The sequence below is a fragment of the Polypterus senegalus genome, chromosome 15, assembly GCF_016835505.1.
Source record: "Polypterus senegalus isolate Bchr_013 chromosome 15, ASM1683550v1, whole genome shotgun sequence".
Taxonomy (NCBI): Eukaryota; Metazoa; Chordata; class Cladistia; order Polypteriformes; family Polypteridae; genus Polypterus; species Polypterus senegalus.
In genome coordinates, this window is record NC_053168.1 from 48,118,777 (window position 1) to 48,142,842 (window position 24,066).

Sequence of the window (24,066 nt, forward strand, 5' to 3'; positions counted from 1 at the left end):
CCCTGCGGCTGCTACTGAAGGCAGACAGCCTCGGATTCAAACCGGAGGAAACTTGTCTGGTGCTAGGACTGAGGGAATCCAGGGACCACCTGATAGGAAGGCATAAGTGAATATCGGCAAAGGGTGCAAGTGGAGGGCACAGACCGAGGTTGGTCGTGCCATCAGTAGGTTGCATCACAAGGAAGTCCTGGGAAAAGTGCAAGACAGCTGAGTAGGACTGGCTGGAGGAGAACCTACACTGGTATGGAAGAAAGCCACAAAGGAGAAGAGAAAGAATATGGTTGTAGAGGAAATTACACGAGTGGAGCATGAGCGGTATCTCATTTAGGCAGTGTCCCAGAGCCAGCAAGGAGTATGGACATGATGGGAGGCTTATACATCTACAGTTTTTGGCTGGGCAAAATCTGGAAGACACCACAGGCAAGGCCAGACTTCCTGATAAGGGTGACATATGACAGTCTCTCTTGTCCTAGGAACCTTGCTATATGGTATGGGAGTGAGAAGAAGTGCCCACTGTATAACAATAGCAACAAAGGTCTCCTGCACATCTTGTCGGGATGCAAAGTAGCATTAACATAGGGGCGATGTAGGTGGCAGCATAATTTGGTGTTGAGGAAGTTGGCCGAGCTATTAGAAAGGTGCAGAATGGTGGCAAATAATGTTTCAGAACTCCATCACACAGACATTCTATGTGTTAAACAAGCTGAGACCCAACCAAAAAACAGTAACAGGAAAGTCACAGTCAGTGCTGACCCCAGGGGAACATAGGAGTTGAGGGTGGCCTTGGATAGGCAGCTGGTTTTTCCATCAGAAATCACTCAAACATCATTAAGACCAGACTCTGTAATGTTGTCTGTTGCTGCCAGGAACATCCTCATCATCGAACTTAACATCCCCTGGGAGGAGGGACTACCGGTAGCACATGAGTACAAGCGCTTCAAGCACTCTGAGTTGGCAGCAGTGTGCAAACAGACAGGCTGGGTGATTTTTGTCTACCCAGTGGAGGTCAGATGCATGGGCTTCATGGGTTAAATCAGTAATCTGGCTTCTGCTTGCTATGTGAATGACTGGTACCAACTTACAGAAGGCCATTAAAAAGCTGGCAGAGGAGGTACAAAAGGCTCTCTACTAGTTGTGGCTGTGGAGGAGATAGTTGTTGGGGCAGAAGTCCACATTAAGGCCAACCCTACGGAGTAGTGGGTAGATGCCCCCATTTGGCTACTGCCCCCCCACACCAGGGGATGTACTGGGTAGGAAGTGAAATTATCAGTGGTGACCCTACCGCTGACCTAATGGGCACTGGTGGAGGTGCGTCAGGCGAATGCCGAGCAGGAATAACACCGGCAGTACAACAAATGAAGCATCACAATTATGTTTTAAGCTTTATATGAATTATAGTATATGATAAACATACACTAAGAAGGATCCTCAATTGGATTATGTGGGTATAAAAATGCATCACAGACAAACATTTTAATCCATGTAGTCTAAAATGAATCCACTTTGGTTTCTTTCTCTTCAAGTCTAAAAATTCTTATTAAAAATCATTTTTAAAAGTTTTTTTTTCTTACTATTATCCCTTAGTAGAATTGTGATTTTGGCATGACTTAGGGGCTTGCATGCTGCTGGGAACCACTGAACTATGTTATAATAGCTTATACTCCTGCTCAGGTTATTTAACCAAAATTGACCCAAAAGTGATCCAAAATTGACCATATGACTGTTTATGTAAGAAAGGGAACATTTACGGTAAAAGGTAACCAGAAACCACCCCTAGAACCGGGCCAGGCAGATGGAGATCACTGGTGAAATCTGATAACCAGGTGATCCAACAGCAAGGCTACTACTTAAATAAAATGCACTGATCCATTGTGGAGACTCAACAGCCAATAAACCAGTATTTATTATATAGCTGTGTTGACAAGCTGCAGATGATGGCAGTACATTTGTGGACGTACTGTTTGTGGAGGCCTGTTTTTGCCTTGCATGTTATGTTAGATTTTGTGATTGTTGCCCAAGTGTTCTTTCTTAACACAGTTTCTTGCTTCACATAAAATAAAGAATAAAATAAACTTTTATCATAATGGTAGACATAAGCTGTTGCCCAAGTGTTCTTTCTTAACACAGTTTCTTGCTTCACATAAAATAAAGAATAAAATAAACTTTTATCATAATGGTAGACATAAGCTCCACAGTGTCTTTGTGGGCAGGTACTAAACCTGAGAAGGATGTAGTCCCTCTTAAATCCATAAAAGATAACAGCATAGTTTTACTAACAAACACTGAGCTGCTGACACTGAAACTGAATGGGTATATAAAAATGTCACTGTACGTCTACTACTTAAAGTACAGTAGATGTATTATACCTATCCTGGCATCATCAATCATAAGACTTGACACCATGATGGAGTGCCAGTGTATCACAGAGTATACTTTTGCACACACCCTCTTACATAGGGCCAACTGAGAGGTGCCATTTAAACACACACTTTTGATTGTAGGATTAATCAAAAATACAAAGAGACAAAGGGAGAATGTGCAAATTCCACATGCAGGCCATGATTCAAACACAGGATTTTGCAGTGCCTTTTTAATTCTAGCTGATTCATATTAATTAATTAATTTCCTTTAATTTTATGTTAAAAGGACATAATTATTTAACTAACAGGTTGTTTTACTTTCCTGTCAACTTCATTGTTATTTTAACAGTTTTTTCCATTCATGTAATGTATCATTGCAAACAAAGTTCTATCATATTAATAAGGTCATTTCCCTAGCACCTTAGAGCCACAACCAGCACAGATCAGTTGCAGGAAATAGGTTGGATGCACTTCTTCGTGTGATTAATTGTCACAGCTTATAACAGTTGATATTTTTTCTTGTGCTCTACTTCTTTTTGTGGCAGTTTCTTGCCCTTTTCAATGACTTGAATAAAACCTCAACTCAATGACTCAACATTTTCAAATATGCTTGAAAGATCAGCACAGGGCAACAATCCAACAAAGGGCCCATTTATGTACACATCTTTATTCAAATTATCCTAAATTGGATGTCTTCAGGGATGTTGGGGAAATACTGATGGGGCAATGTGCAAATTTCACATAGGCAAAAACTAACTATTGGATTCAAACCCAGGACCCTGATTTAGTGAAACATCGACTTTATTTAGTGCAAAGCAGTACTGGCCTATTTGAACAAGTATTTAAAAAAATAATTGATAATACTGAGTAAGTTAAACTTTGACTTTTGTGATGCAGCAACAATATTACAGATGATCAGAGAAATTATTTAAAGGCTAAGTGTGGACAAATACATGCTGATGGATACACCAATTACCAAGAAGTAAGCCTGCCATAACCCTGGTGAATGTATGCCCCCTAGACACACTGCAAAAATCTCAGAGACATGCTAGCGGGAAGAGTGGTATGGCAAAAAAAAAATAACCCAAAGTAACTCCAAATGAATTTTAAAGAGCAGAAGAGAGATATAACCCAGAAAAAAATCCTAACAAAACTTGGATGTGAATGTGGAAAGCACAGAAGCTTCACACTACAAACTGTGTTATAATGGACATATCTTTTAAATATGCTTCCCATAGAATGTAGTTGCCATGGAGGAAGGACAGGCATCCTGGCTGGGATAAAGGTGGGATTCTTGCCCGGCCATGCGGCCATAATGAATGGACTGGGCGAATGGGTATACTGGGAGCAGTTCATTTCTCCAAACAACAGGTGTCAGTGTTCCTCAGGGTTGAATCCAGTTAAGACACCTACAGGGTAGCATGGTAGTTAGAGACCATAAACGCAGCCCTGTCAGGGTCTTTAGATACTGTCAGAGGGTGTTGCAGTGCCCCGAACAACCTGGGTGTGACAGCAGAAGCAGTTTTCAGGTCAGATTTAAAAGAGAACCCATCTCACTTAACTGAGTCAGAGTCGGGAGACAGTGGGCAAAATTCAGCTGGAAGGGATTTGTATGTGTGTATTGTGACCAGTGCTTCTGTGGAAAAGTGTTGGTCATGAATAAAAATCTTTTAATTGTAATCTGAAATTGTGTTTGGGTATTATTGTGTCTGTGGTTTGGGGGCTCAGTGGCCCCCTCGTGTGGTTACAATGGACTGCACAAGAAAACCAAAAGTTGAATATCTGTAATGAAATTGTCCTGAGAAGGTTATTATATTTTACAAAAATCAAAATCAAAACTGAAACTGTTGTGAAAAAAACATTTTCATAAACTGAAACAAAATAACTAACAAAGCCAAAATGAAAAACGAAACTATTCAAGTAGCTGGAAAGACTAACTGAAATAAAATAATAATATACTAAAAATATTTTATGTTTTCATGTTTGAATTAATATTTTTGCCATTAGTCTTTAACCCTTGTAACTTTAACTCTAAAACAGAAAGTAATCCACCATGAGCTACCCACATATATTCATATTTATTCAATGAACTGTGGCTAGTGACGGACTGCGGTGTTTACACAGCTTTTGCAGTGATAGAGAAAGCTGAATGCGGGCGCATAAATTGTGTGAAATAGAAAGCGATTTACTGTCCTGCCTTTCTTTGTGCTTGTTGTATATTAATATTTAATTCAAATGCCTGAAATCAGAATGTGCTGGTCAAGAAAACCTATACTGTATGGACAGAAAAATCACAAATGAGTAACATTTCAGTTTATTTCTCAGGTGCATGCGTTTTGTTGGCAATAATTCACCTGCCACTTTGCACAGGAACAATCGTTTCTGAAAATAAAACGGCATTGATCAAGAGACTGATTAGGTTAACATATAAGATCAGCATATTGTTACTGACCAATCAGTTTTGCTTTAAAAAAATCATTTAACAACAAAGCGATACAAAGCTTGTAAAATTCCTGAGTTGACAATGTCTCTACTGAACTACAGGTAGGTAGGCGAAGAGAGTCTGCCAATTGATGAAACTAAACATACTAATCTATTTTTATATTTATTAATTTATTTTTTTTAGTTTATATTCACAACTCAAAATACCCGATATTATGAAAATAATTCAGTAGCAGAATTATGTTTTAAAATATTTATGCCCCTTTTTTCAATTCTCTCTCTCTCTCTCTCAAAATAGATAGTTGAAATGTCATATTCTTTTTTTTCTTAACATCAGCCCTATCATACATATTGCATACTAAGGATTTTTACTGCCTTGCATCCAAACCTGCTGCGTTAGGCTCTAGGTTTCCTGCCATCCTGCTCTGGATAAAACAGGTTTATATAATGTATATATTGGTCCTAATCTCAGATGCTGTCTATGTTGTTTTGTGCCTGTCCAAACTCCATTTACCTACTCTTGCGCTGCTCATTGAGGGTTTACTGTTCTTATGCATGGGCTATTCAAGTCTCACTGCCCCAACCTTGACACTACATGCTTGTTTATCTTTGTTTCCCTCAATACAGCTACGTGGGGTCTACACACTGATTCAAGCCTAAGTCCCTGTTTTTCCTAAGCTGCCCGTGATTTTCATGATCACACCTGTCAGAATACAGTAGTATCTATTTTCTGATTTTTGATATCTTTTCAGGCCTACAAAATTTTGTCTATACATTGTATGTGCCCGAGATGGAATCAGAGATCAATATGGCTGGTGGAAAATAGCTCAGTATGGGATATTTTTGAATGCAATATTGAAGGCATTCATTATAAGCACATTGTCTTGGAGCAAGATATGTTGTGTGGTATAGACATTTACAGCAACATTCACCTAAATTTCATTACAAATTGGCCCAACCTGGCCAATAAAAGGAAAAGATAAAATGTGCCAACAATCAGCACACATTTGTTCAGCACAAATGGCACAGAATTGTATTTTAAAATATAATAAAAGTGTATAAAACTGTTAATATTCAGAATCTAGTTTTGATTATGCTTGTTTTTATCAGACAAAAACAAAACCAGACAGTAAATCATGTAGTGTAGTAAGCTTCCACTAACATATCCAAAACCATTAAGTCTACAGTTCTATCTGATTGTGACACAAAACTAAACTCCATAGTATCTCTTTAACCATACTATCTCTATAGTAATGCATATATATAAAATCCAATGTCTGTCTGTATGTCTGTTCGCTTTTCACGCTAAAACTACTTAACTGATTTAGATCGGGATTTTTCTATAATTTGCTTGAACATTCCTGTTGATGTTGTGACTTCTCTCATCGCGCTTAGTATCACAGTTCGTTTGCAACAGTGATTTATTTACGCAAATCCGAGACAGAGGGTGCGGGCTGAGGGGAGGGTGAGGCAGGACCTCAGGAGTAGGGAGCTGGGCAGGGCCATCCTCACTCACGCGCCAGCCTGCATTCGAATCGGTCTACCTCTCATGACGTGTTGGAGCATACCTTGCCTCCAATTAGCTAGCTATATCTGTTTGTTCAGGAGACATTATCATCAAGAGATTGTTAAGGAGCAATATTTGACGTTTTTGAGAGAGAGAGCTCAACTACGTGTATTTTAGATGGTAGCTGCTAATTGAAAGAGATATCATGGCCACATGCTCTTCTCCCCACTCTGAGGATGCTCTCCCGTCAGTGCTGAACACGATCAGATATAGTGGCAACGTTTGACATTTGGCCAGAGATATCTTGCTAATTTTTTACATTTCTGGCAAAGAGATCACAGCTACTTTTTCGCCCCTGATAGCAAAACCTAAAAATATTGTATATGAAGAGGCCCTTGGATATTAAAGCTATCAATATAAATTCTTTTCAATACAAATTACATTTAAAAAATTTTTTTTACTGATTTTTAAAGTTTGTCCTGTTTTACTACTACATGGGCAGAGCCTTGGGAAACAGCTAGTAATTACTAAAACTAAAACTGAAACTAACAGATATAAAAATAAAATAGAAATGTCAAGTAAGGTCAGGAAAAAATATAGAAATAAAAACTAATATAAAAAGGAAAAACTATAATAACCTTGCTGCAGAATGTTTCCCTGCAAACTAGATACATGAACCAAGATCATAGTATCTGAAGCAATAACATAAAGGGAGATGTTTCTTTTCCAGCAAAAAATATACAAATTTAAGAACTGGACTGGGTGTAACCACCAGGCATTCATTCTCTCCAGAAGTTACAGCATTACGTATCTGCACCGCTGTCAATGTCTGCTCAACAAGACGTAACAAATTACACAGAGTATCCTGTCATGACTCCAGGAGGGTGTATCAGGGATTTAGGGAGGAACAAATTAACCCAGGCTCAGAAGAATCTTGTTACTTTGGCTTGATGATTCTGGCAGGCAAGTATGAAGTGATGTCACAAATTGTCACCATTGTTTCTCTGTGGCTGCAGCCGTTTTTCTTTTCCATACAGGTACATAAAGAAACAGATGAGAAAGGTGATCAGGTGTAAGAACAAAGTTTAACACCATACTCAGAAGGAAAAGTGTAACACCCTATAGTGCCTGTTTAGGAGTTTGCTGTCTTAAGTTATTATGAACTTGCATGTGAGAAAACTGTTATGCTGCCAACTCTAACTATAGCTCTGAGGAAGATCTTATAGAAATGTATAGATGTAGAGATAGCTAATTCAGAATACATATACAGAAACACTTAAACAAACCTTACTGGACAAGGTTCCTGTAAAAGTCAATTTAAAACATTATTTCAAGTTAACAAACTTATTGTTTTTGCATATTAGTTCACTAAACAGGTTCAACAGAGTGAGTTGCAGTACGTCCTCTCTTTATGAAATCCGTTTTTGTTTAAGGAAAAATCCCTTTAACACTGCCTTCATCATCTACACAAATTAGGTCAAATGACAAGAAGGAGCAAATATACATGCAAAAAAAAAAACACTTGATCCTTAGTTCTCTGGTGGCCCATCATTTTCTCTCAACATTTATAGACAAGATCCATCCATCCATTATCCAACCCGTTATATCCTAACTACAGGGTCACGGGGGTTTGCTGGAGCCAATCCCAGCCAACACAGAGCGCAAGGCAGGAAACAAAACCCGAGCAGGGCGCCAGCCCACCGCAGTACAGACAAGATAAGCTAACATAATTTAGAACAGTTTCACCAGCAGCAGCATTTCCACCCCAGTATCCTTTAGTTTCAGTACATCATCTCTCTCTCCACAGTCCTGTAATGAGGGTCTTCTATTCCTCCCTTTTTTAATATATGTATCATCTTAGTGAATGTTAACTCTGCAGCTTCACCTGTTATCTAAGAGTATCATCCTTCATCTTCCAAAAACTACCCAGAAAAGCATTAAGAAATAAAGTTCTTATGGAAAAAACATTTTTCGAATAAAGTCTATGTATGTAAAGGTTCTTTCTCCACACTATGGGTTTTTAAAAGGCTGTAAAATTGTACTGCTACAGAAAAACACAAAATATAATGAGAGATAATGGAACATTATTCTACAAATTTAGAAAGATCTGATTTAATTTCCACTTATTTAAACTAGTAAAAAGAATATCAAGAATCATTTGGCTTCTATAGAAAAAAGTGTATTGTAAAAGTGTTTGCTGGTAAGGTTGTCAAAAATGTAAAAAAAAAAAAAAAATTAAAGTAAAAACAAAAAGGTTCTCTGTGTGCACAGAAGCATTACAGCTAGATGTTATTACTTAGAAGAAATCAAAATTTTAGGGGCTGGCGTTTTGCCAGCCTGTAGTTTTAAGTTAACTAAAATTAATATTATGTTTTCTTTCTCTGTTGCCTTAGCAACAAAAGAAGTGAGTTGCACATCACAAAAACAATCATTCTTAGAATAAAGAACAGAGAAGACATTCACACGTCCTTTGGAATGCATATATTTTGCCTTCAGCCACTGCTTTTGACTTATATAACCAAATTTTACATCTTTTTTTAGGTTCATAGATAAGATCTTTTATAAACTTAAAGTAAGAATTTCTGTGGAAAAAAAAAGTTGTGTTTGTCTTTACCAATCAATCAAAAGAACATATACCGTGAAGAAGATGAGACATGTCAAAATGGGATAATCTCATACCTGGCAACCAGTCAGAAAATGTGCTGCCTAACACAAATGCAGCCATTATCTGCAGGAATACTTAGGAAATATAAGGGCAATGATTATACATTCCTAATTCTTTCACTGAAAGTTTTTATACTAATTTGAAGATAATTACACCTATAAATCTGTGGCAAATAGCTGATTAGCTGGTCACAGATACAGATGGTACAGACTAAAAAGAGTTCATGTAGAAAGTGGGTGAACAGAGACTACAGTTTAGTGTATCCAGCAAAGGAGCCTGGGAGCTGTCTTTAAAACCTGGCCGCTTTAAGGTTATTTAGGACCCCTGTGCAAAGGCCCCCTCTGACCCTGAACGGGTTAGTCTGTAAGCACTTTGGGATGCTTTTGGGAGCCACACTGGGAGAAGGCTAAGGGGTAGAGAAGGGAAGGTCATGACAGAGAGAAAGGGACACACAGTCAGTTAACTTTATTGCTTAGAATTCTCCCTTTAATCATGAATTGGTTTGTTAAAATGAACACATCGTTTTAGGTACGCCTGAATTCGGTTGATATTACTCCAGTGGTGGAGAAAAGAGCACTGCCAATTACTTAATATTTTGTACTCCATTCCTCCCCTCTTGTTACCCGATTACATGAGAAAATATATGTCACTAATAAATCAGGAGAATTTTAATACCATACAAAATATTTTCTCTCATTTTAGCAATGCTGATGACTGTACTTCCTCTTGGGTGATATGTAGTTTTCTTCATTTAACCATAATACTTTGTGTAACAAGATCATTATTTTTATTTCTATATAAACTTTTAATTTTTTTTAACAAAAATTTTTTTTAAATATATTTAAATGCCTTTGCTTGTAATACTTTAAAATATCCCTGCTATGAATAAATACCCAAGAAAATAATCTTTTGAATAAAATAATCTAGATAACATTTGCATGTATCAAATATTACACTTTCTAAACTGTAGTTTGGTGAATTTAGTTAAATATTGTAATTTACAACTGCTCGTCATACATAATAGTGCATTTACTTAGGTAATACACTCGTGATATACCATACAGAGTATTCAGGTGACAGTGTTGTGACAGTATCCTTGACAGTCCTTGACAATTTGCCTATAGAATAAATATATATATATATCTTTCCTGTTTTTCACGCTTATAATCATAGATACTGTCACAAACTGTAAGTTCTTTGATAGTTCGACCTGTGTATTTTGTCTTAGATATTTTTTAAGACTAGGGCGCTCCAACCCACTGCACTTCACTGTCCAACCCCCAGGGGTGAGCGCCCAAAGGGTGTTAAGAGAAAATGGTTGTATTTAAAGAGGTGGTATATAGAAGAATATGCAGGGCATGGGATGGAAACAGTTTGGAACTTAGTTGTTAAAGATAGAAAATCAGTTACAGTTAAAAAAAAAAAAAAGAAAAAGAAAATGAAAGAACCGTAGAGTAAAATACAAAAATTGAAATCTCAGTTTGTAAGCATTCACCCCTATGCCCTATTCAGTAGTTGGTGAACCACCTCTTACATCTAATACGGCAAGTAGTCTTTGTGGATAAGTCTCTGTTAATTTTATACCATGCGATGGAACTCTTTCCTCCTTGTTAAATAACTCAAACCATGCCAGGCTAGATGGGGAGCGGGCGCTGCATAGCAATGTTTCAGTCTCACCACAGATTTTCAGTGGGTTAAGGTCATGTTTCTAACTATGCTACTCAGAGTAATCAGTCTTCTTTATTGTAAGCCACTCCACTGTTGCTGTGGCAATGTGCTTTGGGTAAATGTCCCGAATGACAAAATTCCTGCCCAGTTTAAGCATTCTGGTAGAGGGAGCAGGTTGTCTTCTAGGATCTGTCTACATTCTGCATCATTCTTCTTTCCATCAGTCCTGACCAGATTACCAGTCTCTGTTGATAAAAAGCTTTGGCACAATATGATTTTACCACTACTACATTTTACGATACGATTGATGTACAGTGTTTATGCTAAACATAACACTTAGAATTTAAGCCAAAAAGTTCTACTTCAGTCCCATCAAACCACATGAGTTTTGCAAAAACTTATATTAGAAAAGCTTTTAATTTGCACAGAAGAACACAGATCACTACTGACCACAGACTGAACTGATGCTTGGCACACTTTATAGATGTACACATTTGTTTTGTATTTTAATTGTTTGTTTCTTCCTAACTAATAAAATATATTTAGAAACACCCTGAACATTTTCTCATGAGGGACAAAGGCAGAAACAGTGTTAGGATCTTGGTGACAGTGAGTACTATGCTTGAAGATGATTTCTCCTGGCACAACTCTGTATATCCCATTATGACAAATTGCATTATGCACTTAAAACTGGTGCCAGTTATATGGTACTGTATATTTGAAAAATCAAATTTCAGGCATTTAATTATCCATTGAATACAGTAATAATAATGTTATGTATTGATGTGAATACTATAATAACCACATAGGTCATATTAACTTACATGTCCTTAATACTGCACACTTATTTAGAGACAAGTCCCTTCTCTCCCATTCACTTTGATTTCATTCTTCCTTGAACAGCAAACTCCTAATAAAGTTAGAACTTCAAGGGCTCTACTCTTTAAACCGGGAAAGATTTTTCTGTGTTATCACTTTGTTAGTACAAACTGTCAAGTAATGAATACTGTACAAATATAAAGAGGGTGGATAGAAGGAAAAAACAAAATGGAAAGTGTGTATGTATACTTTCTTTTTGCCTTTAAACATAAACGTCTTGAAAATCGGAAGGGCTGAGAAATGCAAGTGTTTGCTCTTCTCTCTCTCACAGCCTCAATCTACAGTATATTCTATATACCGGCTTTAAATTTTTCTCCAATTATATAATTTGTTTTAAATTTCTGCATTTTCTCTGCAAATATTTGTGGATTTTCACATTTGTTTCTGTTGTCATTTTTTTGGAGGTGCAAGCTTTGTTGTTTTAAATGTAATATTCTCATTATCACATTCTGTGATAAAGTCTTGAATAAAAATAACATTTTTAAAGAGAATTCACTCACCCATTCTGATTTAATTTTAGAATGTGTTTAACTATTCTTTTATTTTTTGTATCTTGTAAGCATCTGTTTGTTTAGTTTGTGGTTTGTAGGGAATAATAATATTCATTTGACTAAAATTACGATTCCATCAGTCTTGAAGAGGGTTTGGTCTTCTTTCTATTTACAGAGGTGTCAGGTTTTACAGAACTTTAAAATAAATCAAAGGATGAAAACTAACCTCTCCATCAAAGCCTCCATTCTATCGAGAATTTACAGTGCTACTAGTAATTGCAAATTACCCTAATAGACTTTTTAGATTTTTTTTTTTTTCCACGGAAATATACACAAGGATTAATTTTTTTTTTGTCAGGAGACACTTGTCCCTTTCTCTAGCATCAGAGCTCTCTCCTGGAGTGAAATATAAATACAAAGTACAATAAATAGGCAGATATGGAAAGGTTTAATAAAGAAACTGATATGAATGTAGCCTTCTAATTTTCAAACTAACTATTGCTCTGACTTTTGGTTTTATAAAGGAAATTCATCCATCCATCCATTATCCAACCCGCTATATCCTAACTACAGGGTCACGGGGTCTGCTGGAGCCAATCCCAGCCAACACAGGGCGCAAGGCAGGAAACAAACTCCCGGGCAGGGCACCAGCCCACCGCAGTAAAGGAAACTCGAATGAATTGTATTATTTGGAAAAAAAGAATAATTACCTTGCAAATAAAATCACTCTCAAAAGATCTTAAATTTAATGTATATGACGAATACATGACTTACTGTAACAAGGACATTTTTTTCAGTAGTAACTGATTGAATTTTACGGAATTTTGTATTAACTTCGGAATAAATAATGTACAGTGTGTACAGTACATGTCCTATAGAAAAGAATACTGCTACATTTATTTTAACTGTTCAAGTCTTGATAGGAAAGTGTGGCAAGGATGGTTTATTAAAAAAGCAACAGAAACGTTTAATGAGTAGGTATATTCTCAGAAATGAAAACGAGCAGTGGAAATTAGTTCAATTATTCCACTTTCACAATTATTAAAATGGGATTTTCCTAGGAAATCAATGCTCCAGTTTTTTCCTTTAAATATTATGGTTATGTAACCTAGGTACTTTAAGAATGACTGGATACATGGGAGAATCAATACAAATTATATTATTTCAGTTTATAAAGTGTCCACCCATTACACTTGAAAAGATACAAAAAGGAAGTAAAAATAAATCTATTTTTATTTGTATAGCAGCAGAATAGCAGCAGTCTGATTTGTAACACCCAGGCGGCAAAATTATGTGTGCCAGCAAATTATCTGTTCCAGAAGGACTGTGTTGGTTTTCTGGGATGATTGTTTTCAGGGGTGACAGAGAATTAAAAAGGAGGTGCCATCGACTAAGTTGTCAGCTTACTGGAGAAAGTGATCAAGCAGCAGAGAATGTGTCAGGCAGGAGGGAGACTGAGCACAGGAGTGCGTGTGACTGCCAAATGTGAATGTGAGAGTGCAGTGGGAGAAGTGAAGCTGTGAGATGAGCTTATGTTTGTTGTTCTAATGGCATTCATCCCCACAACTCTAATGGTGGGGAGATTCTCCCAAAGCTTGGGGAGTGGGCTGATCTGCCAGTTCTGTGTTATGTACCTTTTATCCACATTGATGCCTGATGCCTGTAACATAATTTATAAGTCAATATATTTCCTTTAAATGTTTGCTTGATCATTATTATTGAGTGGCAAAGATGAAATATCCAGAAAAATACAAATCACAAAAAGAAAAACAAAGAAAACTAACCATAAAAGCTTTTATATTCTCTGTCTACCAGACAGACTGGTATCCCGCTTAGCCAGTTTACAAGTACAATGAAGTACTGCCTCTTTCATTTCATTTCCTGTCTCTCACTCTCATACTATTGAGCCTTCACAAGAATTCTCTTCCCACCGCTACACTAAAAGGTTGCGTAGCGATACACCAGTTTTGAGACTTGCTATTATGGGTTTACAGTCAAGGCCTGAAATCCCTTGTAGAAAACACTAGAACTCTCCCTAACAGCCTTCAAATTGCATGGTTCTCTAAGGATGGCTCTCTGGTCTCACATCCTTAAAGGAACAATCCTCTGCTGCCCTCTGATCTATAGGTGAAAGAAAATTGGTCCCCACTGTGTTTAACTGAATGGTCAACGTGGCCGCTTTTCTAGCTAGTGGCCACTTATCAGCTAAGACACAATGAGACCTTTTGACAGCCCCTTCTGGTAAATGCTGGAAAGCATGGTACACTTCTACCCAGACTATCTCTCTCTCTCTCTTGCCTACTATGCCAGTGCTCCCAACCACCCCCTGTTAATTGTCCTTCAAATACTTCAAACTGACCTCCTGCGCTCTCACACTGTCACATGCAGAACCCCTCCAAGTGCTTGTGGATCACTCTGTCTCCTCCAAGGAGGTCTCTTCTGGGGCTGAAGACTGCCCTCAGCCAACATGCTTGTGGTTGTGGCCTTGCCAACCGCCTGAAGGCAGGCTAATTTCTATACTGTTTAAAATGTATATGATTTTTTGAAAATGTAAAAATTAATTTTAAGGGTGACTTTTTGAATTATATCATTATAAACATAGGAAATGCAGAAGTTTAATGAACTAATTGTTTGCTTCACACAGCTGTAAAGTGCCTGAGAAAAAAGAACTTCCTAGTTCGGGTGAATGCTTAATTCTTAGGAAAGGCTGTCAAAGTGGATATTCCCCTATTTATTTCTTTTAACATCTATATACAATATACATTTCCTTTTATTCTAAAAAAAAATAAAACTTCAAATTTAACAATGAACTGAAACATCTTCTAAGAATGAGTAGTGTTTTTTTTTATTTTATATACTTTTTTCCCAGTGATTTTGGTAAATGTGCACATGCATAATATTCAAGTAGTGTCATTCTTAGTTAACCTGACTATTTTGGGAAATGCGAACACACAAGCACCTCAGTTCTAAACAGAAAAAGCTTAGCTTCGAGCAAGTATTGAAACTAGAGAACCTTGGTTTGATGTTCTGTTTTTTAACATCTGATTACAAAGTATGGTGACCTTGTCCTGGTGAAGGATTGATCTGTACATACCCAAGGCCTACCAGCAATGTTACTTTTAAGAAGCAGAAAGGACTCATTTTGTATGTCACATACATAATAAAACATATCATTTGAAAGATAATTACAAAAGGACAAATAATAATATAACATAAGAGAAACAAAACTGTTAAGGACCAGTCTGCTCAAGTTAAGACAGTGGAACACTTTGTTCTACCTTATTGTGATGTCTGAGCAGGAAGTGTAGAGAAAACTAAGGGGAAACTGATGAGGGACTACAGATACCCCCCAAGCATGTACTGCTTTTTTTCAGGGGAAGAAAGCAAACAGTAACTGAAAAGGACATGTCCAGATGGGAAGCAAGAAGTTCCTGGGAGAAAAGAATAGCCTTTGAGGGCAAATCTAAACAGTGTTAGCCCTACCTCTTCCACACACATAAGCTTGGCCCATCATAAAGGAAGGAGTTTAGGTCCAGCTACTTATGCTGAAAGAACTCCACCATACGTTTGGCATAATTTTCTTGACACGGAACCTAGCCCTGATAACTGATAAACCCTTCCTCATTTCAGCTAGATGAGTTAGAGTGAAAGATCCATTGTAAACCTACTGGTCTCAAAAAGCCCTTTGTAAAGAACTTTTGAAATACAGTAAATGGACTAAAATATGAAAGAAACAGGTTAAGAACTGGACAAGAATTCTGATGAAATACTGGAGAAAAATAGCAAAATCTGGTGTGTCTTTTGTGAAATAACTTTGCCTTTCAGGAAACAATTTTCAGCAACTTCAAAAATTGCAAACTGTGCCAAGTACAGCTTCTTAGGTTTGTTCTTACCAGTTTTGCTTCAGAATGCATAGAAGGGACTTGGGGAGAAGCACAGGAGTTATTGAGGTTTGGACCCTGTAAGCCCATCATGTTAGAACCCATTGCCATTTGCCTTTCTATCTGCAAAACAAAAAAATAGCATCTTTAGTGTCACATTAGAAGTCATTCTAAGTTATTTAAAATGCTTTGTGGCAAACAAGTTAAGTAAGAGCATGGGAAATTCAGTTATAATAGTGAAACTAAATAAATTCTGCTTAATAATTTTAAAGTTTTGAAAATTGCAATAATTGTTGTTCATTTTAAGACAATATTTAAGCCCAGTTATATTCATTTGTTTAAACTGTTTTATCAGCTAACTTTCAGTGATTTGTCTTGCCTACAGTATTACCAAACGTTAAATTGGTGGCACAGTGGTAGTGCTGCTTCCTCGCAATAAAGATGCCGGGGTTCACGTCCTATCTTGATGGAGTTTTCATGTTCTCCCCGAGTCCACATGGGTTTCCTCCTTAGTAAGTGTATGTGTGTGTGTGTGTGTGTGTGTGTGTTCAACCTACAATGGATCTGATGCCCAGTCCAGGTGTTGCTCCTGCCTTGTGCCTGATGCTTGCTGGGATAGTCCAGCTTCTTCACAACCCTACTCAGAATAAAACGAGTTTGGAAGATGGATGGATGGAATTAAATTAAATTTAAATTAAAATGAAAAATTGTGTTTATTTAAAAAGAGACTATACATCTATAGCTAGAAATTAAGGAGTTTTAAAACTTAGGATAATAATTTAGCAGTTTTTATTTTCTCTGAAATAATCTGAGATGTGCAAGACTCTCTAATATTGCTGCTTCTTTTTTAGAGTTTCTGAAATCTCATTTTTGGTATCCTCATGCTTCAAGTGTTTTCAGATGAACACTGAATTTAAGATGGTTTTTAACTTTTTTTTTTTTTACAATACAGGTATTTTTATGCCATTATACATTATGTCCTTAATGTACTGAGACGTTGAGGCACTAAATGAAGGCGTATTTGTAAACAGATGACGCCTTAGAAACTCATATGGGCTACAAGATGGTTGTTACTTTGTGGTGATGAGCCTATATAGCATAGTCCAGAACCTAGTTTCACATGAAACTACCTAATGAGTGTACACTGAGGACATAACTCTTTGAAGGGCCAAACAAACCAAATAAATTATACTTGGGGGTGATGCCAGGAGAGGGCACAATATGGATGCTATACGGTAATTATGGGCTGACCATTGACCATGGGGACTTGAGCTGTATGTAACTCAAACATAGAACAAATAGGGATATTACTGAGTCTACAGAGCATTGGACCAATGGATATTCATCCTTTGTTAAGTGGTGCGACTCACACCACCTACAACTGAACACCAGCAAAACCAAGGAGCTGGTGGTGGATTTTAGGAGGCCCAGGCCCCACATGGACCCCATGATCATCAGAGGTGACTGTGTGCAGAGGGTGCAGAACTATAAATACCTGGAAGAGCAGCTGGATGATAAATTGGACTGGACTGCCAATACTGATGTTCTGTGCAAGAGAGGACAGAGCCGACTATACTTCCTTAGAAGGCTGGCATCCTTCAACATCTGCAATAAGATGCTGCAGATGTTCTATCAGACAGTTGTGGCGAGTGCCCTCTTCTACACTGTGGTGTGCTGGGGAGGCAGCATAAAGAAGAGGGACGCCTCACAACTGGACAAACTGGTGAGGAAGGCAGGCTCTATTGTAGGCACGGAGCTGGACAGTTTGACATCTGTGGCGGAGCAACGGGCACTGAGTAGGCTCCTGTCAATCATGGAGAATCCACTGCATCCACTGAACAGGATCATCTCCAGACAGAGGAGTAGCTTCAGAGACAGACTGCTGTCACCGTCCTGCTCCACTGACAGACTGAGAGGATCGTTCCTCCCCACACTATGTGACTCTTTAGTTCCTTCCAGGGGGGGTAAACATTAACATTATACAAAGTTATTGTCTGTTATACCTGCCTCGCACTCTCCATCTTGCATTTTTTAACTTGCACTGCATTTTTATTTAATTAATATTGTTTTTATCAGTATGCTGCTGCTGCTGGAGTATGTGAATTTCCCCCTTGGGATTAATAAAGTATCTATCTATCTATCTATCTATCTATCTATCATCTAGGAGCTGGGAGGAATGAAGGGCTATTAGTATGTTCATGCAATAAAACATTTTATTGTTGTTTTTATTAATTTTGTGCTAATATTCTGGCTCTGTTTTTCATGCAAGCTTTCATCTTGTTAGCAACTGGGCTCCTTTGCCATCACATGACCTCAGACACCTGTGCAGCGGTGTATCATCACTCGAGTCTATGAAGAAAAAACTTTGCTCAGTGCTAGTTAATGTTTTGGATTTAGTGATTTTTTTTTTTTACTTTCTATGCCTTTTTACTGCTGCTAATTTCTCAGATCACTATTTCCTCTTTTTATCTATTAGTCCAGTCTACAGTAATTAATTCCACTGCCTTTCTTGTGGCAGTACACGGTGAGAATATTTGCCAAGTTATGAGCAACAGTTTCTTGCAGACATAAATAGACTGACACCGGAAATAGCCAATAATAGGATATTACATCTGGTGTAGCATACTGATAGTTGCTGTTTCTAGGTCCTGTCAATATATGGTGAAGTGTGGGATGATTTCAGTTCTCAAGCTCTCTAAATCTACACAACACTTTGCACAGAAGTATTTTTGTTTTGCCTATTTATTTACTTTATTGCACCTTCAGTTTAAAGTTTATTACTGTACAAAGCCAGACAGAATTCAATAAGTACCATAAAGCAATCCAAATTTTCACAGATACCTTGCTTGTTTAGAATAACCGTTATATAGATTAAGTCCAAATAACTCATGATGTAGAGGAACCATTTACACCATTGCACATCATGCTACAAACAAATATGTCTTGTACTGTCCAGCTGATGTCAGTCATGTCAATATAACGGATAAATACAATTACAAATTACAATTCAATGATGAAAGCATTGCATGATTGAGCAAGTGTGCAAATTACTCAGTTGCTTTTATCCTTATCAGATATGAAAATGCAAAGCAAATCTGTCTGCTTTTACTGAAACGTTTCATACTAACCTAATCAAGTATGGCAGGCAACGGCCCTGGACAGAGCGTAGGCTATGCACACAGCCACACTTACTCAGTGATAATTTGGATCGCAGAAAAAGAAAACAACGGACAGTTTCACAAATGTTACCTTTCTTAATTGAACTAAGCTTTTTAATGTAACATTTTTCTTTTCTTCATTTCTCTGGTGGTTAAGCAAGATCTTTTCTTTACAGTTTAAAGTTGTAAGTGGTTTCCTCCACAATATGATCTCAAGACACATACCTACTATATGACTTGGAGGTTTTAGCAATAAGGCCCCTAGATTTGGAGCTGAAATGCCTACTCATCAGTCTCAGCATTTGCTGTAGATCAATGAAGATGTTTAATTATTTTACCATAATATAAGGTTTTTAGGGCTGCAGCTTTGGATTTCCCATATTCTATTTTGGTTTTTATTGTATTTGCAATGAGGATCTGTCATCAGACCTGTGTGGTTTTTCACCTTAGTGACTAGTGTTTGTGTGATACATAATCCATTACAAAGTACAGCTAATGACCTGGGATAGAAGAACCACAGACTGAACCATTTTTGACACTATAAGAAATGTATATTTATTAAAAAAATAAAACTGCATATACTGTATGTTTGCATTTCATAGTATTTTTCTTTTTGGATATAGGTTTGAGGGTGTTTTATTAAGAGTATAATCAACTGGCTTGAACTTGTGAGACTGATAAAGAACAGGAATGATATGCTCTGTGCACTTAGTGTTAAGTAAGAACTCTTGTGTCGGTGTATTGAATAGACTGTAGTCTATCAAGCGTTTAAAAAGTCTAGAAGTGATGAAAACATAAACAAATCTTTTGTCATGCCTTTGTTAAGTGAAGGGTGAGAGCAAACAATGTTGCAGACATGGAAAAATGCAGTTTTAGTTAGTAAACTTATACAGTACACAGATCAAGATTATGAACAGTTTGTGGAGGATTAAAAGTCACTTTGTCAATATTAATCATAAAGGTATAATATCTTGGATAACATGCATTATGGGATAAATAATAAAGCTTCAATTTCATCAGGATATAATTTCAGAAAACTGGAATTTAACCACTTGTTTAAATTAAACATATATTATGTCAAAGGGTGGGATGGCAAATCAATGATACTCTTCTTGCTAAAGTTAACACTCTTTCTCCAGAGTAATTGATTTAAATTACACTTTTCACACACAGTATATTGACAAGCTGAGCGTAAAAATAATTGAGAGAAATTTCTGATTGGTTGAAAATATGTGAATGCCTTTCAAAACACACTACCTGGTGACAAGTACAACTACACACTCACTAATTCACTGGCTAAACCCACTTATTTGCATACAGGGTCATGAGTTTCCACAGCCTATTCTGCTAACATCATCTCTAGTAGTTACTTATAGTGAGACAAACTAGAAAGAATTGTGTCAGCTGAACAATTATTTAATCATAGAAGGACCCTGTGGGACAGTAGGCTTTGATACTCTGCATATGGAGGACTCCACAATTTCCCCAAAAGCAGTGTGCTTGTGTATGTGAGTGACTTTTACTGAGTGATATGAAAACAGGGTTTTCATTAATAAGTGATTAGTTTTCAGATTTTTTGGTATTAATCAGATTTTGGTACAGCAAAGACATACCTGAACATTAAAAAAAAAAAAAAATATTACACAGCAACTTAAGATTTTCAAAAGAAAGATACTCACTGGCATTAGTACTGCAGAGGACCCTGGCATGGTGGGGTCAGGCAACGTTCCTGGCATTGAGGCAGGCAATGGTTGTCTTTGTCTGTTCCGAAGATGAAGTAAGGAAGACAGAGAGCCAGGAACTGGCCTAAAGACAAAAGATAAATAAATAAATAAAAACACAACAATGAATTGGTATACATGTATGAATTAAACTGCTAATCTGCATTCTGAAATAAAAATTGTATCTCATTTGCTCCGAGAAACTTCTGTGACTTCTGGTAATGAAAGTTAGAATAATTACACATATATATTCACAAAGTCTTACTAATATGTGTAGAATTTGAAAGTTGCCTTCTAAGCATCTCTTTTATTGGTTAAGCAATTTCCTTCTTTTACAGATTTCATAGTCTGGAGGGAAAAATGCCCTACTTATTTGGGCAGCTAATAATTAGTATTACTTGGAAAGCTTTTCTTTAACATAAAGCTAATGCTGTATAGTTCACCCTTACATACACACATAAACACCCTAACTCACAGAATTTATTTTATAGAGCATATAAAACCTATGATTGCTTGGCAGCTATGACTAGGCATAGGAGAGTTCAAATTACTTAACTTGTATTAATGCACCACTTCAAACACTTTTGCAATTTCAAATATTACAAAGTTCATTTAAAAGAAGTGATAGCAATAAGCAGAAAAGAGACCAGCATAAATACAATTATTAATTTTCATCTGCAACCAAAAATGGCAGAAAAACTACCACAGTATAAATCCTTAAAACTAATTTGTGACAAAGATTTTACCAGTACTTTTAGCTGAAATTCAACCTGAAAAGGTGACCCTACTGATAATTTAGATTCCCATTTTATGTAGTGCTAAACATAGCACAGCCAACTAACTATTCAGAAGGCCAGAAAAATTTAGTGTCTGATGTTTTTTCTTTTATACAAGCTAAAAGCCAAATAAGGGTTTTACTATAGCATGCAGTCTAAACTGAAGCAGGCACACATCTGAATATCCGCAAGTCGTGGTTCTGTGCAGGACTAAAGTTTCATGCTGCATGTACATGTTTTTACAGTGTCACTACTTAAATTATCATTTGCTGTAACATCTATATCACTTTGTAAATGCATACTGTATTTGTCACAGATGTAGATTACAAAAAACACGACAGTCAAAGAACATGATGGTCAAAGGAACATAATCTTTAATGAACCACAAGGAGCTAAATTATTAAGCATATACACTTTAAAATTTCTGCAAAACAATGCTTTCTACACTTGATTTTGATTAATCCAGAATGTTGATTGCGGTACAAAGAGGAGGTAAAAGGGTTAATGCCAGTGTTCTGGGCAGGTCTAGTCTGAATATTCCAACAGCAATGAACTCCAAATTACAGCCTTTTATTCAAACAAATAACAATAATCAAATGTAAATGTGTCCTTCTCTGTGTTTTTACATTTTGCACTGCTTTTAAAAATTGCTTTTTAGCACACCTCAAATTTTTTATCTTCCTGACACCTGTCCTCCTGGAACTTTACGGGCACAAGACACTTTTTTAATTATTGCCATCAAACAGAACCAAGCTTAGATTTGTTGTTTGACTTTACATTTGACTTCTGCTAGAATGCAGTGCCTACTGTTTGACTGAACCTCTGCTATTTAGACCTTATAACATTAGAAGGATAATGCATTACAAACATTCTAACAATAAGTTATCTACAGTATATTTGTGCCTCTTTATAAATGTAACATTATTTCAACAGATTTGACCACATTTTTCAATCGTAAATTTTCAACATTTGGCGCTAGACAGGAAACAAGCCCATACGGAATCACACACTCACTCTCACATACAATTACACTAAGTCATTCTTTTTGAACTAACAACAAATTAAATTAATGTAAATAGGCACTCACTTAACTTCTTTTTTTGCTAATGCCGACCAACGGTTACAAGACAGACAAAAGATGGCAACAGAAAGACACAGAGGAGAGAGCCCAGATCAATGGCTCAAGGACTAGAAAACGTAACCATCTCAGGTCACACAGATAACCTAAACGAGCATTGTTTCTGTGTCAAAGGACCGCTAAGAGAGAGGAGGGACAGATATTCTACACATTTATTTATAGCATACATTATACAGAGTTAAAGAATCTTGTGGCATTATGGTAGTCAGCAACCCTCTGCACACATTTCTGTGATTTTCCTTTAAGTAATCATGATTTTGGAAATGAATTTGGGGCTGGGGGTCTTTGGGTGTGTGTGTGTGGGGGTTAAATACAAAATTCACAATTGCATATTGCACTTTTGACATTCAGCACTGCTGATTCTTATAGCTGTGATTTTATATTTTTACATTATTAAGTATAGAAGCTATTCACTACCACCTGCCCCTCATCCTCCCAGTCCTAAGTGCTACTATAATTTGCTGTGGTACAATCAAAACTTAACACATATTTAAATTTGATTTTTTTGGATAGTTGAAATAAAACCTTTGTGGGGAATAATCACATTTATTTTAAACATAAATAAAAATGCAAAACTGAAATTATTGAAGAGATACACATTCTTCCTGCTGCCCATTTTGAACTGAATTAGCTAAAGCATTAAGCATGTTATAACTAATTTTTCCACATTTTCCAGGCTATACATACAGTAGGAACACTATTCCCTATAAAGTTGATTTATCTGATGCAGGTCCCTGGAGAGCACCAGTGCAGAGCAATCTTAAATTCCTACCATAGATTTTGCCTGATGCCTCAGGAAGTGTCAGCTTAATAGGCCATTCTGGTAGCTTTAGCTTTGTGTTACTGACCGTTGTCTTGATGAAATATGAATTGTTCCAGTCTCAGATCTTTGATAGACTGTACAAGGTTTTACTCCAATATATCTCTCAATTTATTTAACACCATACATTTTATACTCTATTTTGAACAAATTACCAGCTCCTGCAGATGAAACTGAACTCCATACATGACATAATGCTGCTACTTTACTTCAGTGTGGGGACGGTATTTTGTAAGTAACGAGTTGTGTCCTTTTTACACCACATATGGTTATATGGTAGATAACTTAATTGTCTCCTCAGACCACAGACCTCTGTGTCATATTATTTCAGACGGCAGTTCATGTGGGTTTTTTTCAGACACAGCTTCCTCCTTGCCAATAAACCATGGTGGAGTACCTTGAGTCCTTGTTGACCCACTCAGTTTTTTCCATCTTATGCTGCAAATCCTTAAGACTTGTTCTGATCTCATCACTGCTCTTCTGGTAAATTTCATTTTTGTTGAGGTTTGTGGGATGACCTGTTCTTTGTGTCATCTATTACCTGAAAATTGGGATTCAGT

The 24,066-nt window shown here is 36.9% G+C and overlaps 1 protein-coding gene across 3 annotated transcripts in view; it reads right to left on the reverse strand.

Annotated features, from left to right (window-relative positions):
* The window catches only part of creb5b (cAMP responsive element binding protein 5b), a 367,885-nt gene that overhangs the window by 75,130 nt on the left and 268,689 nt on the right, over positions 1-24,066 (reverse strand). For all 3 annotated transcript variants that reach the window (XM_039736762.1, XM_039736764.1, XM_039736765.1), the window contains 2 exons: positions 20,731-20,857; positions 15,906-16,016 (listed from right to left, as the gene is read on the reverse strand). In XM_039736762.1, the coding sequence (XP_039592696.1) occupies positions 15,906-16,016; positions 20,731-20,857 (238 nt within the window). The remainder of the gene's footprint in view (positions 1-15,905; positions 16,017-20,730; positions 20,858-24,066) is intronic.